Source organism: Cyclopterus lumpus, chromosome 7 (genome assembly GCF_009769545.1).
Source record: "Cyclopterus lumpus isolate fCycLum1 chromosome 7, fCycLum1.pri, whole genome shotgun sequence".
NCBI lineage: Eukaryota > Metazoa > Chordata > Actinopteri > Perciformes > Cyclopteridae > Cyclopterus > Cyclopterus lumpus.
Genome location: NC_046972.1, coordinates 13,938,049 through 13,955,700, shown reverse-complemented (window position 1 = coordinate 13,955,700; position 17,652 = coordinate 13,938,049). Strand labels below are relative to the sequence as shown.

The 17,652-nt window shown below is 41.2% G+C and overlaps 4 protein-coding genes and 3 non-coding genes across 8 annotated transcripts; 3 read left to right on the top strand and 4 right to left on the bottom strand.

Annotated features, from left to right (window-relative positions):
* Positions 1 to 1,302: 1,302 nt before the first annotated feature.
* On the bottom strand, positions 1,303 to 5,462 carry si:dkey-109j17.5 (zinc finger BED domain-containing protein 4). 2 transcript variants are annotated; one of them, XM_034537078.1, is made up of 6 exons: positions 5,133 to 5,462; positions 4,911 to 5,005; positions 4,377 to 4,628; positions 3,968 to 4,227; positions 3,202 to 3,805; positions 1,303 to 2,650 (listed from the first exon to the last, which is right to left on the bottom strand). In XM_034537078.1, the coding sequence occupies exons 3-6, from the start codon at positions 4,611 to 4,613 to the stop codon at positions 1,808 to 1,810; spliced, it is 1,944 nt and encodes a 647-aa protein (XP_034392969.1). In that variant the 5' UTR covers positions 4,614 to 4,628; positions 4,911 to 5,005; positions 5,133 to 5,462; the 3' UTR covers positions 1,303 to 1,807. The 2 variants fall into 2 exon arrangements, with proteins under 2 accessions (XP_034392969.1, XP_034392968.1); XM_034537077.1 differs by having other exon boundaries at positions 4,911 to 5,462.
* A 187-nt stretch (positions 5,463 to 5,649) lies between these two features.
* ccdc115 (coiled-coil domain containing 115) lies at positions 5,650 to 9,244 on the bottom strand. The gene is made up of 5 exons (XM_034537120.1): positions 8,750 to 9,244; positions 8,200 to 8,303; positions 7,984 to 8,096; positions 7,717 to 7,908; positions 5,650 to 6,642 (listed from the first exon to the last, which is right to left on the bottom strand). Exons 1-5 carry the CDS (start codon positions 8,867 to 8,869, stop codon positions 6,500 to 6,502), a joined length of 672 nt encoding a protein of 223 aa, XP_034393011.1. The 5' UTR covers positions 8,870 to 9,244; the 3' UTR covers positions 5,650 to 6,499.
* trnae-uuc lies at positions 9,182 to 9,253 on the bottom strand. The gene has a single exon. It is a non-coding gene; the product is annotated as a tRNA-Glu (tRNA).
* A 941-nt stretch (positions 9,254 to 10,194) lies between these two features.
* trnah-gug lies at positions 10,195 to 10,266 on the top strand. Its single transcript has one exon. It is a non-coding gene; the product is annotated as a tRNA-His (tRNA).
* Positions 10,267 to 10,786: 520 nt separating this feature from the next.
* ebp (EBP cholestenol delta-isomerase) lies at positions 10,787 to 12,421 on the top strand. The gene is made up of 5 exons (XM_034537119.1): positions 10,787 to 10,953; positions 11,214 to 11,526; positions 11,621 to 11,657; positions 11,760 to 11,890; positions 12,009 to 12,421. The coding sequence occupies exons 2-5, from the start codon at positions 11,214 to 11,216 to the stop codon at positions 12,218 to 12,220; spliced, it is 693 nt and encodes a 230-aa protein (XP_034393010.1). The 5' UTR covers positions 10,787 to 10,953; the 3' UTR covers positions 12,221 to 12,421.
* A 459-nt stretch (positions 12,422 to 12,880) lies between these two features.
* trnaf-gaa lies at positions 12,881 to 12,953 on the top strand. The gene has a single exon. It is a non-coding gene; the product is annotated as a tRNA-Phe (tRNA).
* A 116-nt stretch (positions 12,954 to 13,069) lies between these two features.
* fkbpl (FKBP prolyl isomerase like) lies at positions 13,070 to 16,073 on the bottom strand. Its single transcript, XM_034537102.1, has 4 exons — positions 15,905 to 16,073; positions 15,101 to 15,242; positions 14,692 to 14,981; positions 13,070 to 13,955 (listed from the first exon to the last, which is right to left on the bottom strand). Exons 2-4 carry the CDS (start codon positions 15,231 to 15,233, stop codon positions 13,284 to 13,286), a joined length of 1,095 nt encoding a protein of 364 aa, XP_034392993.1. The 5' UTR covers positions 15,234 to 15,242; positions 15,905 to 16,073; the 3' UTR covers positions 13,070 to 13,283.
* Positions 16,074 to 17,652: the final 1,579 nt, after the last annotated feature.

Below are 17,652 nucleotides of genomic sequence, written 5' to 3'. Positions count from 1 at the left end.
GGGGCAGTTCAATTACAATTTCCTTTTCTCCCTCAGTCTCACTCTCTGCCAAGTAATTCATTTCAGAGGCAATTACCAATCGGACCACATGCCCAGCCTGCTCAACTAACTTAAATGGATGAGCTGTCACAGCCGGGGGGAGGAAGGGAGAGACACTTTAAGCTGCTCTACATACACTCACAAACAACAACACTAACACCACCCATGGGTATGGGCAAAAACACTTTTCAAAGCTAAACACGCTGACACTTCCACACTGATATCTAGCATCACATCTAAATCCACAGAGACATCCTGCAGGGATACTGCTCATTAAGATCACAGCAATCTTTGATCATTATGATCTGGAAGGAAAATCTCATGTTATCTCACACAGATTAACACACTTCATCAGAAGTGGTTTTCAACTCAACAGTAACACTGACATGATGCTGTTTCGCAGTCTGTGAAAAAGAGGTCTAATCATTGCGTCGTTATAATAAGATCCATTACAATTCGTTCAGCCTCTCATCTTCAAATTGATTTTTTTTTTAATCATAAAACATAATCAATGCATTGAAGCAGTTTGTGTCTCCTGATGTAGCATTAGAGAACAATTGTATTATAGCTACATTTAGTACTTTAGTAATAAGCTTTTGTGGGCCAAGCTGGGTTTGAGAAAAGGACTGCATAGGATGCGACTGCTGACTGCCCGCTGACTGAAATTTAACTGTAATGGAATTACATGCAATTACCCGGCCTGCCTCCCCACTGGCCCAGCCAAGAGAAGCTCAGTCCCTGAACAAAGGCAATGTTCACAGTGTGTCCTTCAAAGGGGTGCCCTGGGTTTCAAAATATTTCAGTGAGGTCAGACAAAGCAACAGCCAATGTTATGCAACATGCACACATCCTCCACTAGTTTTGCAGGGCAGAGGCAGGGTCAAACCAATTTAAATTCCTAAAAGTTCAGAAGTAGAATTGGACGTTGATTGAAAAAGCAAAGAAATACTCATAAATAAAGGTGCATTGACCTCCACTCTGACGAGGAACATGTGGTGTCATAAAGGACTGGCAGAGGAAAATATGAATGAATTAATGTAAAACAAAATGTATAAATTATGCAGATTTCCTTTTCCCCATTGGCAAAAAAAAGAAAGTGTGCAACGTATATGCACGAGTGCACCTCTGCGTTAGCAAGTGAAAATTGTTTATTATGATGTCCATGATGAGGCATACATACAGAAAAAGAAAAGAATAAGTGGATGATGCACTGATATATTGTTTAGCAGCTGATGTCCTCCTTCAAAAACAACAACAAATGAATTAGGTACAACTTCTAGGTTTATTGTATATCAGTGAGAATATATCAGATGCTTAAGTATGCAATAATTGACCATTTGGTTATTGAATGCATGTCGGTGCACAGACCGAAGCTCTGTTTGGGTTTGGGAGTAGAGAGTCTGGGCTTTTGTGGTCTTGCAGTTATCTGTAGACCCCGACCAGGTAAAATAGTGTCAAAGTAAATGCTTTTGTATTGATCTGCTTCTAGTCCCTTCAGCCCACAGCATATACTAGGAAAGTCAGCATTCAGGCGATGTGGTAAACAGACAGCAATCGACCCCTACAACAGTCTGGAGAACCCTTCTTATGAAGGGGAACTGTGATTCATTCCATCTCACATCGAATGATGTGTAGCATCAGTACGATGTTATGTTGCTTGCCCAGTTTCCTTCGTGAAGAAAAGAGGTTAGAATTCAAGAAGTAACTTTTCTGCAGGTATAAAGTCTTTAGTTGCTATTTAGGTAGAAGAAATGCTTGACTCCTAGCTTTAAGTCCATAATAATCTGTAGTTCGCTTTGAGGTAGATGAGCGTCTCCAGGCTCTTTGGCAAGACGCGGCCTCTCTCTGGCCGCAGACAGCGCTCTGCAGTAGTAAAAATGCTCTCGACTACAGTGCCACAAGCAGGTATGGTAAACGCCCTCTTGGCCACCTGAGCAAGCAGAGGAAAGTCAATTGCTTTACGCTGCCAGTAATGCAAAGCCTCCTCATCTGTGGGTTCCTCCCGTAGGTAGACAGACAATTCCTGCTCCAGGCTCTTGGCCTGTGCTGTGGGTCTCTGCTTGATGAAAGAGAACAGCTTGCAGGGCCGAGAAAGTGAGGAGACCGGTGATGGAGCTGGGTCAGGAGGGGTCTGGGATCGAGGATGTAGGTTTGTGTTGGGGTCTACGGGGCTGGAGGCTGTGGAATGTTTGGACAACTCCTCTATGAGAACTTGTCTGTGCCAGTCAGGGTTGCTGCTCCAAGTGAGCTTAAACTGGGGGTCCAGGGTGGTGGCAGTGATGTAGAGAGGGTCCTCCAGGACCGGCGCCAGCCGACGCTCTACAGCCTGGCTTAGGCCCACAAGGAGAGAGGGGCAGTGGGGGGTTGAGGTCTCAGAGAGATGCTTACGGAGACCGAGAACACAAGGCAGAGCCAGGCTGATGGACACATGTCTATCTGTCTGTACGTCTGCCTGTCTGTCCCCTTGCACCATGTCCCAGGCCTCAGTGAAGGGCTCCAAAGTGTCAGTGAGCTCCCTCAGTAGGCCTCTCTCTGAACCGCCCAGCGCCATCTCTCCTGGACCACTCACCTCCTCCAAGAACTCCACTGAGTCCAGCAGCCGACGAAGCACCTGCATCAAAAATGAAAAAACAAAATGAAATAACATTTAAAACTATGGAAACATACTCTTGATTTTGTCATCATAGAAAAGCTAGCATTTCTCAGTGTCATATTATAAATCTTGCTAAAATAGCTCCATAATAAGGCTGAAATTATAATACAGTTATTATGAACACATAATGTATACTGGTGACACTATATAATAACCTCTCTTTTGATATTTATAAGGAGTATAAACAACTAAAAACTGTCTTATACATTATAATGTTGTTGCAAGCAGATATGACATTTCTAAGTGTTTATTAATGTATTTGTCACTATAACTCCTCCAGGGAAACCTCCATAACTGCTGAAACTGGTGACTGACACAATAATACAACATAAAACATGGTTTTAATCATAAAATATATCATTAAATTGTTGAATTGCATTAAAAAAAGACTTGTCCTTATAACAAATGTCCTTATACTGCTTCTCTTCACAACCACATTATGGTGTGTTACATATCAGAAATGCAAAGTATAGGAAAATAATGTAAAGCTCTGCTTGAATACTGTTTACCTTAAGCTGAGCCGCCCAGTCTCTTGCTACAGGGGGGGTATTTCCTGGTGCCCCCATGCTCAACCCAGGACCATCAAACACCTGGCTAAGTTTCTCAGGTGGGACAGCAGAGGTAATGTAGTTGTAGAAACAGGCAGCCTTGGCCAGAGTGGAAGTGACCTGTGGACAGGAGCGTAACCCCTCTCTGACACACTGTTCAAGCGAGCGAGAGAAACAGTCCACACGACAAACACCCAGACCCTGATCCCACAAGTCCTCCCACTCTTCATCCTCTCCTCCATCACCATGGCCATTCCTGATCCCTCCCTCCACATTGTTACCATTGTCCACTTCTCCCCCATCCTCTTCATCTTGCCCGTGAGCGAGAGAAGGTTCAACCAGGAAACCAGGAAGACAACATGGCTTTGCAGTCGTTGTTGCTGCGAGGAAATGGTCCACAACCACACGAAATGCTCTCCCCGACACGCCATGAGAGTGACATACTTCATCAAAATCTGAAAGCACACGATTCCCAGAGCTGCCTCCAGTCAGGGGAAGGCACGCCAGGAGAGCTGAGCGCATCTGCCAATCAGATGTGAGAAAATGACAGGTGACACCGACATACCTACACACACACACACACACACACACACACACACACACACACACACACACACACAGAGAGGGAGACAGGGAGACGGGGATAGACAGACAGAGGGGGACTCATCAGTTAGGGAATCAAACCAAGAGGGAATCATGTTGTTGTTGGTTGATTTTACCTCCTTACCCTGAAGTGGCTCCAGTTAAGCCCCTCCAGAGATCCAGGCTGAGACTGAGTGCGTGCGCTGAGGCCAGTGCCTGACGGGTTGCTAGCTGTGCCTGGTAGACGTAGGCCGGGAGGAGCTGGCTCTGGATGTAGTGCTGTGGCTCAGGGGTGTAACGTGGCTCCAGGAGCTGAAGCAGCTCTCTGAAACCTTGATTTTCCACTATGGATACTGGCTGCAGATCACGCACAATCATCTTAGCTATAGCCTCAGAGATCAGAACCTGTGGCGACACAAAACATTGTAAATTACCTTCATCATAGCAGAGGGTTTAATCGCAATGCTACATTAAATAATGCAACACCAATTGAATTTCATAAATAGCAGCTTGGTTATTTGCATATCAAGCGATGATGGATTAAAAACACACACCTGACGTGGGTCATGTCTGTCAAACTTGGTCACGCCTCCACCAGAGCCTCCGCCTACTCCTCCCTCAAGAGTTCCCATTCCTCCAGCACTTCCTCCTCCTCCACCTCCTCCCCCCACTCGAGTACTGATGGGGAGAGTGTAGCGGTTATTCCCTCCATTTGTGGTAAAACTGTGCAGGGAACCGGAGGAGTAACCCTCTCTCTTCATATCCTTCCTTTTCACAAAGTCATCATACATAGCCTGGTGCTTTCGCTGAATGGGAGAGACACAGAGAGGAGGGGGGGCAGCAATGTTATTGGTTGACAGGTAGAAGATGTATAGCTCTCAACCCCAGACTGCCTTGTTGTGACATCTGTGGAAGAGGATACAGTATGGCCAGAGAAGCAACAGTCAGGTTTATGTAGCTGACACTGTGTGGTAGCATATGCATTACGCGACACTGTAGGGCCAGATGTTTCAGATGATGCTGCCAGAAATATGATAAGACGAAGAATAAGTACAGGCAATAAAACCATTTTATTTTGAAATTATTACCTTGAGATGCGTTACGAAGTTGGACGTGACACTCCTCTTCGCCTGGATCCTCGTACCACAAGCCTTGCAGTTGGACTCGATTTTGCCATTTTCACCTTCAAACACAATATTAAAGTAATCCAGAATAGACACCTTCGAAACTGACGCCATTGGAGCTGCTCCGCTCCGAAGTCAAATCAATTTGCGATCAAGGACAATCCGAGTCCGAGGTATCAATCTCACCTCCCCACCGATCATGAGCGCAGGCCGGCGTGTTTACTTTTCAATCCCTGATCCCACATACCAAAAAATGTTGATGCCAGTTGCGCAGACAAAAGAAAATGTGATTTCAGGCAGGAGTTGCGTGGCGTGCACGTCTGAAATCGGCCACAATCTGACTACACGGGCTGCTGTGGACGTCTGGAAACATCAATACATATAACAGTGAAGCTACATCCGTCTTTCCTGCGCTCCCATCCGTCGTTAGGACGCAAGTGAAGAGGAGGCAGAGCGCTGTGCTTCATGGAGGCAGATAGCCAGTACTATAATTGGACCAGGAAGTACACACAATAACGGGAGTCTCGTTTCCCGTGTCGGCAGTTCTCGGTAATGTTCGGTTGTCCTCAGAAATGAGGAAGCCGTTATCCTCCGATATAATACTTGCAATACGAATTGAATGTAAGATTGTATTTATGTATTGACAATAACATACAAATCGTTATTAAACGTTCAGCTGAATGGTATGTTTTTAAAATAGAAAAGGAAACACAAATATGAACATTAACACAAGACAATTTGGTGCCACTCTCTAAAAACGCCACCTTAGTAAAGGAACAAGAGGTTGGTTAATACGTCGTTCACCATTGCTTTACACATCAGTTATAAGCAATGTAATTCATTCGGCAGCAAACCAAAACAATAAAACAATGCGATAAAAACACAATAAAACACAAATAAGAGAGGAATGCAATCGATTCATATTTATGGAAATCATTGTTATGCTGATAAAAATGTTCTGGGAAATGGCTGCTGAGGATCTGGGCCACAGTATTTTTATGAACAATTTATTTAGGATTTATTAAGGGATTACCAAAAAAATATCACTGCATTATTACACCATTCAAAAAACGGGTTGATTTATTTAGTATATTTATTAACAATTTATTTAGGATTTATTAAGGGACTACCAACAAAATATTACTGCATTATATACACCATTCCAAAAAAAACAGTTGATTTATTAGGTTTAAATTGCAATTTATAAATCCTTTGTAAAGGATGCCAGTAATTGAAAATAATCAAACAGGTTATGTTTATAGTTAAACATGTGTCTTACAGTCTACAGCTCAAAATGTATTTAAAATACTAAAATACAATTGACAAACAGATCCATCTCCAACAGGTCAGAGATGTAGGAGTGAGACAGTGAAAACGCACAGTATCAAACATAATCTATTACTATTTAAACATTGAGTCATTACAGAATCCGCTGTAATCTCCACTTCTTAATTCACCGGGAAGATCACCGTCGAATTGAACCTTGGTCTGCTGACTCCAACCGGCCACTGTCTGTGTCACACGCTCTCAGATCATCTCCAGATTTGACTGAGTTATTTAGTCGACACCTTGTCCAACTTGTTTGCTGAAGCTTCCTGCAGGAGAATGTGTTTGTCCTTCATGCTGTGCTTCAGATCCTGCCTGGTGTTCAATACTGCAGTCTGCAGGGTTGCAATCTCAGCTGACAGCTCTATGACTGTAATGTCACATAAAGAGAGGAGAGGAGATGAATGATGAGGAAAAGGGAGTTGGCAGTAGTACACGAACAACCGTGTCAGAGGTTTCATGTTGCACACATGCATAAACACCGATACAATTACAATGTTCCCCCATGTGCCTAATTAGGAGAGTCATGCCATTTGCAGGTTGGGCTTTTTGTACTTATAGAAATAAATAAATAAATTAATCAATGTTATTTTTTTAAAGAAAATGTCACATTCCCGAGTTTAGACTTTGATTTAAATTACTTAATCTGTGGCAACAGGACATTAAGATCGTCAATGTCTCTACCCTTTATCCAAATGTATTCATCCATCCATATTAATAAGGCATTGAGGCCATCGTTGGGAGCATACACATGCACTTATGCAGACATCAAATTAATATATTTAATATATACAAGAACCCAATGTGGCCCTGAGAGCTCAACACACTGCATCTAAGGAAATACATAATTAAAATAGGCAAATTAAGAAAGCATCTTCACCAATCTGATAACATAGACTGTATGTAGCATAACAAAAGATGCTGAAAATATAGACTAGGTTAGCCTGTAACTCAGGAAAACTAATAAACTGTAAATAACCTAATTTACAGGGAATCAACATAAGTGTGTTTCTGTATTTGGTTGAGTTTTCTGTATTTGCAATGTGTTATGTAATGTACTGCCGATGTGTTTTCAACTTGCAGAATGTGTATCACAATTTGCCTGAGTTATATTTCTTTGCAGCATTTTTGTAAATGTTCTGTACGCTTTTCTAAATTGGTGAAACATGTGTTTTCTTAAGTTGTAATAAGTGGAGTTCTCAGAGACTCCCTTAAGAATCTCGGGGGGAAATAACTGTGGAAACATGTTTTTTTTGGTCCATTTAATTTGTATTTGATATGTACACACTAGGTACTGACATCCGGATTTACTGTGTACAAATCAATATGATTACCTAATATTTGCATTAGTCCAAATAAATCACATTAGCAAAGCAAAATGCTTGACTGCTTTGAATAAAAACAAAAAGAATGTATACAATCATCTGGGAATGTAAAATCATACCTTTCTTAAATGCCGACTGTGCATGTTTAAGAGATTGTGGCACCAGAATCCCAAACCATTTCAGTGGATCTTGTTGAGGATTCTTTTCGCTTTTTCTTACTGGAGTCACTTCAGGAGCCTTCTCACTGCTTGTTCGTTCACTTGCCTCTTTCTCTGTCATATCTTTTGGGGATTTGATTCTTCTCCTGACACCTATGAAACCACATAATGTAATGAATTAAAAAAAGCATTTATATTCTATCACCACATGGCCTATGGCAGACTCACCTTCTTCCTGAGGTCCAATATCCTCTATTGACCCGTTATCTTTTCCAACCTCATTACAAGATTTTTGTTTCTCCCTTTCTGTGCAGAAATCCACGTCACCACTGTCCAGTGTTCTGTAAGACAAAAACAAAAAAGTCACAAATAGTGATCGTCATTCAACTCCAGTGAACAAAAATTTATTGGGAGCATTTATTTCTGTGAAACATAATTCCTCACTTGGCATGCACACAGACCAGTGGCTCTATCTCACTCGCATACTGAAGTGGAGAGACGTGTTTGTTTCCCATGGAATATCTAGCCTTGGACATAGAAAACCATCCCTGTAGGAAACATGAAATGTTAACTGAATGGTAAGTGTGGCAACAAGGCAGGGTTGATGCTGGTTGTTATAGGATGACTTTTTATAAAGTATAAATGACAGCAGGGCTGCAGCTAACAGTTTTCCATTTTTCTTCATCATTATTATCCGACACTTATTTTCTTAATTACTCAGGCAATCGTTTGGTAGGTAATATTTAGAAAATAGTCAAATTTTCCCCATCACAATTTCCTAGAGCCCAAGCTGAAATAGTACAATGTATTGTGTTTGATCAACAGTACAAACAACACATATATTCAGTTTACTACACAAGGTTTCACCTTCAACAAATGTGTTTGCAGTTATATACATTCATAAACACACACATTAAGACATTGATAGGTTGAATATCTGACAGGGACACGCTTGCTAAAAGGAAATGTGCTCTGTGTGCTCGGCTAATGTTACCTGCTCTATGAGGGAGTTCAGAGTGGCCCGTTTCTCCTCCAGTGACTCAAGCTGGTCCATGAAACGGAGCAGTTTTTCATCCAGTAACATAGAAGATTCCTCCAATTCGGAAACACCCATGACGACTTTTTATAATAACTCAAGTATTTTCTCATACAGTCTTTACCGCCGTAGCGTCCTCTAGGAATCAGTCGTTTACCACTTCCGTGTAGCGTCATGTGACAATTCATGTCACACATCACATGTCCATATGAAGTAGGAAGTAACCCAACGCAGTAAAACAACGAAATCATGTAAACGTATCTGAACCTATTCAGTATTACCGTTTTTAAAGAATGTCTTAGTGCAGCCAGCAAACAGGTCATACTATGATCACTATGTTTTTAACACAGGATTGTAACGCAATAAAAACATTTAGTAACTAAAAGGAAGTTCCCATACCGGGAGTCGAACCCGGGCCGCCTGGGTGAAAACCAGGAATCCTAACCGCTAGACCATATGGGAAGCCGAGAAAAATGTAACACCTTTCTACCTAAGACCGGACTGATCAATGACATAGGCAACTGATTTATCTTATCGAGGCACGTCGGACTAGACGTTTGCCTTAGTGCCTCGATAAGATAAATAATTGCTCGCGCTGTTAGCTAAAATACAATCATAAATCAAGCTACAATTTCATATTGATGTCACAAGATAGGAACCATAGACTATGTAATATTGTATTTATATGATGGATCAAAGAGCTATTTCTTTATGCATTTGCCCAGAACGCACTCGCCGCCGTATCATTGGATGAAAAGAGTATGCAATGATCCATTGGTCTTTCGAGAAGCCAGTCCTTCATATCCACGGTCGTTTAGCTCTTTTATTCGCATTTGTTTTTGCAGCCTACACGCGTTACTGCACCGATGGCGCTCTTCCTGTTCTGCGGGACAGAGCCATTATTAAACAAAGTAGCAAGCCAGCGCCAGCGAAAAGCGATACAATACGTCCTAATAGATATAATCCAGCGAGAAAACGATTTTAAAAAATAGACTGACGTTGCAATTATAGTTCGGCAACAATGACCCTTGATATAATCCAGCGACACGACACGTGAACAATGTAACAATATTGCTTGCTGATTTCAGTCAAAGTAACTATTAAATCGTGTTGCATTTTTGAATTGCTTCTTGTAATTTTGGACTTTCAAGTTATTAAGCTTCATGCAATTGTAAATCTGAGGCGAAGGGGTCACCGTGTTAGTGTGTTAACAAACTCACTTAGCGTTATTTATTGTAAATTACAGCTATCGGGGAATCTGAAGAGCCCTTGTTGAAACATGAAATATGAACTAATGGAAGACGGCTTTACACGGAGAACAAAACAATACCAGCGTCCCACCGCTTTGCTCCCGGCTTCATAAGGCGAACTAAATGCTCTGACATCACAACTCCCGGTAGCGCGCCGTGATCGTATAGTGGTTAGTACTCTGCGTTGTGGCCGCAGCAACCCCGGTTCGAATCCGGGTCACGGCAGGGTTAATACCCTGACACGGCTAGGGAGGATTACATTTTTTATCTTCGATAGAGGATGTCCATTAATACGACACAGCTGAAAATGACAATACATAAATGCACAATTATTAAATCAGGGAATGGCAATCCTAGTTTGGGGACTTGAGTTTGTTTTCAGGCCGTTTGGACACTTTAGCAGAAAACTCATAGAATTATTTTTTTACTAATGTCTGCAAATATCTCTGTAGTCTTAAACAGCCACGACCCAAAGTGAAAGTTCGTTGCTAGACATAGTTTACTGCAAAAGTATTCATTTTCAACTGCAATATATTTACTTCCAGTGTTGAAATATTTAATAAGTTTATAATGAAGAGAGGGGGCGGTATTTTGGAGTAAACGACGCATTTTTATTGGTCGTTGCCAACGACTACGTCCATGTTCCGAGATGAAAAGCCAATCAATGGACCAACATGTGCTGCCAGCTCCATGGATCCAGCCGCATGATTGGTCTGTGTAATCACAAGTAGCCGCCCCCTGCTCTGGTGATTTCCGCGTCTGAGTGCATCTGCGTTTATATGGCATGTCCTTAGACAGATTTGGACTATTGGATCTCCGAGATATTCGTATTTTGTTATTTATCTAACACTATATATTCAATAAACAGGTTATACTCTGTGCGTCTGGACACCCATTTTGTTACTATCACTGGTAAGATCAAAATACATGTGCGTTATTTGTTTTGTTTGCTATTGAGCTCCTTGACTTAAAGTCAAATATTTACTCTAATAACATAGTTTGTGAATTTGTAAGACATTATTCTGACGTTTATAGACTCAAGAACAGTGTAGTAGGCTACAAAGCCGAAAGTGCTCTTTTATCAATTAAATTAACTAATATCACAATTTTAATATCAATCAATGTCAGACCTACTGTAGATAAAGATTGTTGACCATCCTTTCTTGAAACAGATGATGGATGCCTCATCAGCAACTGGAGTTCTTCATCCCTACTGGCCACGGGACCTTTTGATTCCCACCTATGTAGCCAATGACCGACCTATGTCAGAGATTCTGGTGTTCCTATTTTCTGTGTCTGGGTTGTTTCTACTTGTGACCTGGCTGATCACCGGACAGAAAGGGACCACCGGCAGGCTCGGGGCATGGAGACGTCTGGCTTTGTGCTGGTTTGCCGTTTGTGGTTTCATCCACTGTGTCATTGAGGGATGGTTCTCACTGTATTATGATATTATTCCTGGAGACCAGAGCTTCCTGTCACAGCTGTGTGAGTACAAACAAGAAACACATGTTAGGAAAAGTGTATGAGCTGTGATTGTGCCGTCTACATGACTTAATATGTTTTATATTTTCTCTCACAGGGAAAGAGTACTCCAAAGGAGACAGTCGATATGTAATGTGAGTTCATCTTTGTATAGAACTATGTTGAACTTTGGTATTTTTTTCACAAATAAGGAATAAAGCTGTAACTAATTGCCTGCATGCCCTCCATATTTCTAGAGCGGACAACTTCACTGTCTGTATGGAGACTGTAACTGCGTCGTTATGGGGACCTTTCAGCTTTTGGGCTATCTATGCCTTCTTAACCAGGAAGTCCTACAGATTTGTTCTGCAACTCGTCATCTCATTAGGTAAGAAGGTGTAATTACAACACAACTCGTCACTTGACCTATAAGCAAGTTCCCAGAATCAAATGACTTGTTTTGTTGTTTTCATATATGCATGATAGGTCTTATCACATGATTCCAGGTCAGCTGTATGGAGCAGTGCTTTACTTCTACACAGAGCACAGAGATGGTTATGCTCACAGTGAGTTGGGACACCCCGTCTACTTCTGGTTCTACTTTGTGTTCATGAACGTGCTGTGGATCATTATACCGCTTGTGCTCATTGTGGATGCATGGAGACACCTGTCAGACGCCCAGACACACGCTGACAAACCAAAGTCGAAGAGGAACTGACAACAGGAAGAAGTGACTTTGGGTGACTGAGTTAACTTGGGAAAGCACTACGTTCAAAGATGGAACATAATAGATTAATTATTGTTTGGAGTTGGACATAGTATGGTGTGTCATGTTGTGCCTTGAAACGTATAACTTAATTTTAAAGTGCAACTTGTTCCTTGTGTTTACAACAATAAAGCTTTACATTTTGTTCAGTAATAAAGTTTTGCGTTTTGTTTGTGAGGCCTTCGGGAGAGGGGCGTCACGTTCTGCATTTTGTAAACATTTTACACAACTTCCTGAATGGATTGAACACTGCCATAGGCGTCACACAGTGCAGTGCTCTTTGACAAGTATTTGATTGAATAAAAAAATTAATATTATTATTATTATGTACATAGATTCGTATATGAAATTTGACCTCGGAGTTTACCCCATCCGAAGCATTTAGGAGTAACAACGCTACTTTGTCATTTCCTGCATCACCACAATATTTAACATGTATGTATATACTATACCTTTCGCACACCTTTCTTTTAATTTAGAAGGAGTTTCCTTCCTTGTGAGGAAATAATCAAACGTGCGTGTTCTTGCATTACAAAATCAGACTATTACAATGAACAATGGAGCCGGTTCTGTGCGTATATGAATTGACAATGTTAAAGAGAATCTTCACACGCCGAAATAGCTCAGTTGGGAGAGCGTTAGACTGAAGATCTAAAGGTCCCTGGTTCGATCCCGGGTTTCGGCACTTCGATTTTTGACTATTTCAGTTTGAGAGGAACATCGGGCACATTTCATTTATTGCACTCACGGTGAAGCCTTATTCAACCGTCAGTCCTCTTAAATCACATCATTCAACCAAAATTTGTTTTTGACATGTTTTTTACTTTTAAGTGGCATTCAGGCATCTCACACACAAGAAGCAATGTGTTGGGAGAAAAATGTGCATTCAGATTAATAGCTTTACTTTTGAGCTGATGTAGTTGCTTTACATATGCTTTAAAGAAATGGTGAATCATGAGAAGAAACTTACCAGTCTAGAGATAACATCTGATAATAAATGGAACATATTTAATTATCAGCTGAACATTTTGCTGAGTCTAAGCCCCAACTGTGCATTTATCTCTTTCTCTCTACTTGCTATGTCTTTAAGTGCCTTCAGAGCAGCAGGTGATTCTGGCTGTAGCTCCAACAGTTTCCTAAATGCCTGTCTGGCCTCCTCCAGCTCATTCAACATCTGGCAGGCTTGGCCCATCCGGTACCAGGCTTTAGCCCCACCCGGTTCCAGATGAGTAGCTTTAGTCGCACTGACCTTGGCCCTCCGCGGTTGGTTCAGTTTGAGCTGGCACAAGGACATGTTAGAGTGGAGCTCTGCTTTAATGGTTTTGAATTCATTAGCTGTCGGAAGTTGATGTAATTGATAACCAGTGTTTGTGTCTCTCTGCTCCTCTGACTCCTGCTCTTGTCCTTTCTTCTCCACCTCTTTAACATGGCCATGGAGAGTAATGAGGAGTTTGAGGGCCCGGCTGTAGCGGTCTGCTGCTCCCCAAACATCGCCGCTCCTGAATCTCACTCCGCCCGTCTCTTTGTGTGACTTCACCCACTGACACTTTTCGACAGGAGACATCTCCCAGGATTCCTTGCCTGGTGTGAAAGCTTTGAGTTCAACTGTTACACATAAAGGCATGTTTTCTTCAACAGGATGGGGGACAGAGACAGCTGGTCCATTTCCCACAGGAGAAATCAGGATCTTAGAAGCAAAAAACAACAATTAGAGGGGCTATGTACTTTCACATGCTTGAAAATACAATGTGTAACTTAAAAGCGACAATCCATATTCAACAAAAAAGGCATTTATGTTAGGGAGCATTGGCAAATTGGGACCCAATTGAGACTTGAAACATCCTGAATTTTCAAGTTAGATTCACCCGTTCTTTTGAAAACACTCCTACTCAGACTTCTTTTTAGGCACCTGGTCTACACCACATCCTTTGGTGTTAACATTAAAATCCCAACAAAGTTTATTTTTAACAGTTTACTACCCTTCATATCAAAGCCAAATAGCTTCCTGAAAATGTCAAGTGCACACAAGTAAAAAAAACAACATATACATTCTCAAAGTTTCTTGTGTCCCACCTCATCAACATATTAGTGTTCATGTTTTAATTTTCATGTTTAGGGTCACCTGATACCTCATATGACATGACGACATCATTACAAAGCCTACTCCAAGTGCACCCATTTAGATAATATACCCCAAGAAAGTACTACTCAGAGGGAAAACCCTCTTCCACCAGTGCCTCTAAGCTGTCAATATGTCATAACATTGCAAATATTACATACTCTTTCCATATGTAAAATAAAAACCTAATGTTCATAGTGACGGATTTGTGTGAGCTTTCAGTTTCAATTTGCATAGAATCTGTGTCACTAATAGTTGACAAACAATGACATTGGATTATATTTCCAGTTCTCTTGACTCTTACCTCACACTTCTCTCCAGCTCTCATCCCCTCCACACATGTTTCTGTGATATCGCACTGACCCTCTCCCAGCCTCAATGTTGTCCAGTCACCCAGTGGCACCTGCAGCACAGAGTTCCGGGATCTTGGGAAGGCTGTGGCGTCCGTCTCTGTGACCCGTTGGTCAGGTTGGACTGACTGCCCCCCGAGTCCCTTTTCAGGTCCTGAACTCTCCGCTTCATCCGGGCCAGCTTTGAGCCGCACTCGGACTTGACACAGTGAACCCAACCTTGGACAGTAACTGGATGAACATGCTAAAAGAGACAAAGAGAAAAGATGTGCGCTAGAATACTAGACTAGTTCTAATCTACACATGTGGATTTAAGATTTATCATTTATTTTAAAGGAAAAAAGTAATAGAAAAGCATCATACATGCACCATCTCCAGAATGAGAAACAGTCTGTGGACTCTCTTTGTGTGTCTGCTTTCGCTGGACTTTCCAGAGGCCTCTGGGACACGCAGACACCCAAGAGGTTTCAAACGGGTGACCAGGATCCATCTCCATGTTATAAAACTATTAAAACATAAATGAGGATCATATCTTTTGTTCAGACATCTATTTCAATGCATTGTTTCATCCAATGAGTGTTTCAAGAGAGACCATACAACTATGTTTTGTGTTTGGAAATAAGTTGAATAAAAAGTTATCTCCTCGTTTGGGATAGGTACAAATGAAATACAATTGTAATTAGACGTCCACAGGGAAGCGTTTAATATCGACAGTGTTGTAGTTAACGTGAGTTAGGAAAGCTACAGTTTTGTAGTGAAGAATACAACATGATTGAGAGCTTTTACAATCAATATTAAAACGTATTAAACCATGTTAGCACCCCGAGTTGAGTTACAACCATGTAACGGCAGTCAGCGAGCCAAAGTTGGTTATTATTACATATACACTATTCAAAAACACAAAGGAAGTTAAGGAAAGTCAAACAAGTGGGTGTTGGGGGTCTCTAGTTGCTACAAAAAAAAAAGCTACAAAACGACTTTACCAAGAGCATTAACGTTAACGAAGCTAACACGAGCCCGAGGATAAGACAGAAACAGCTTAGCATCAGATGACGAACACGTTAGCTAGCGTTAGCTTTGTGACGCGGCCATAACAAACAACTGACTCCAGAACCTGAGCGGTAACGCAGTTAAGTGCTAAACGTAGTTTAAAGACACATATCTTACTTCATACACAATTCTGACACGAAGTATACATAATCCCCTCTATCAGACACTCAGATGGTCCCAATATAAATAGACGCGAGATACTTTTTTTTTCTTTCTTCTTCTTCTTCTTCTTTCTTCTTCTTCTTCTTCCTCCTCTTCTTCTTCTTCTTCTTCTTCGTGTGTAACGCTGGGTGCGACAGCAGCTCGTAGCATTACCGCCATCCACTGTACCGGAGTGTAAAAAGAAAACAACCTTTACCCGTGTCATTTTATTTCTGTCAGGTAAAATGATATTACCCCCTAGGATTTGAATCCGTGTAATGTTTCGTCTCTCAGCCGGTGAAGACAAAGATGATTGTGAAAAGGCAGCAACAGAGGAGACATTTTAAACTTCAAAATGCGGTAAAAACAGCCAGAAACGGAGGATTTGATAATGGTTTTAACTTGTATCTGTGTAGTTGTTTTTTTTTCTCAACACTCAAACATAAAGCATGTTTTAAAAGAAAAAGATGCTTCTGTGTTTTTTTATGCGTGGTGAATTATGGGCCAAAGCTAAAGTGCAGTCTTGTCAAATGAAGTGCTCAACAAAATATGCACATATCTTATCTGTTATAGATTACAACGCAGGAGTTACAAGATGGTTTTGTGAGCTTTGACACTCAAACACATGTAGACACACAACCAAAACACACACACACACAGTTTACATCTCTGTCAGTGTATTGACCTCTGACTTGTTCCACTCGTGTTTAAGGCCTGTGTGTTAATCTGTCCTTTCAGTATGAGTTAGGGCTTTATCTTTTGAACACTAGAGACCATTAATTCTATCATAAGAATAGCACACCATGCATTGTTTGTTCGTTTGTTTGTGTGTGTGCGTGCGTGTGTGTGTTAGAGATAGATAGAGAGAGAGAGAGAGAGAGAGAGATGCCATCTGTCCCACATGTGGCCTGTTTGACCCTTCATGAGCAGTCGACAAGGTAAAACACTTGCTACACCAATGATAGTATTAGGTAAACATCTCATGCAAGGCTTCATATGTGTCCGAGTTTATGAAAAGGTTCATAAAGTTCCAAGTTCATCCTTACATCATGAAACAATTAATTAAATAACAACTGAAATGATGAAAATTGTATCAGGGAAAAAACTATACGCTTGTAAAATGCCTGACTTAATAGGTTTCTAAGACCATTGGGTTGTTGTCCGGAGGAGTATTGTAGATACAGTATACAGTAAATCACGGTCAGAGTATGTCTGATAAGTTACAAGACATCACAGGACAGAAAAGCAAAATGCGGCTAAGATCGATTCTAAAACATGTCCGTGTTGGTGACAAAACAAATGGGGTTCAACATTAATATCCATATATGATTTGTGAGGAAATGATTCATATACATATGATTATTAACAAAACAAATGAGGTATTGGTATTGCCCATGTTGTCCCTTCCATGTCCTGTTGTGCTATTTTATCTCAGTAGGTGGCAGTATGTAACCTTTGTCTAAAGTTTCTGTTCTGACTCATAAAGCAAGTATTTATTCGGCCAAATATCGATATCAGTATTGGCCGCACATATCCAATATTGGTCGGTCTAAAGTTCAGAGTGAGTAGAACACATTTTGACATGAACTAAAACCTTGTACAGCATATGATATGAGACAATAAAAGTGCTGCAGGCAAACATCTTAGATCTAATTTGCGGACATCGAGGCCTACCCAGTCACCATCATTGTCTTGCATCAAAGAGAGGCTCTTCGTCGAGACTC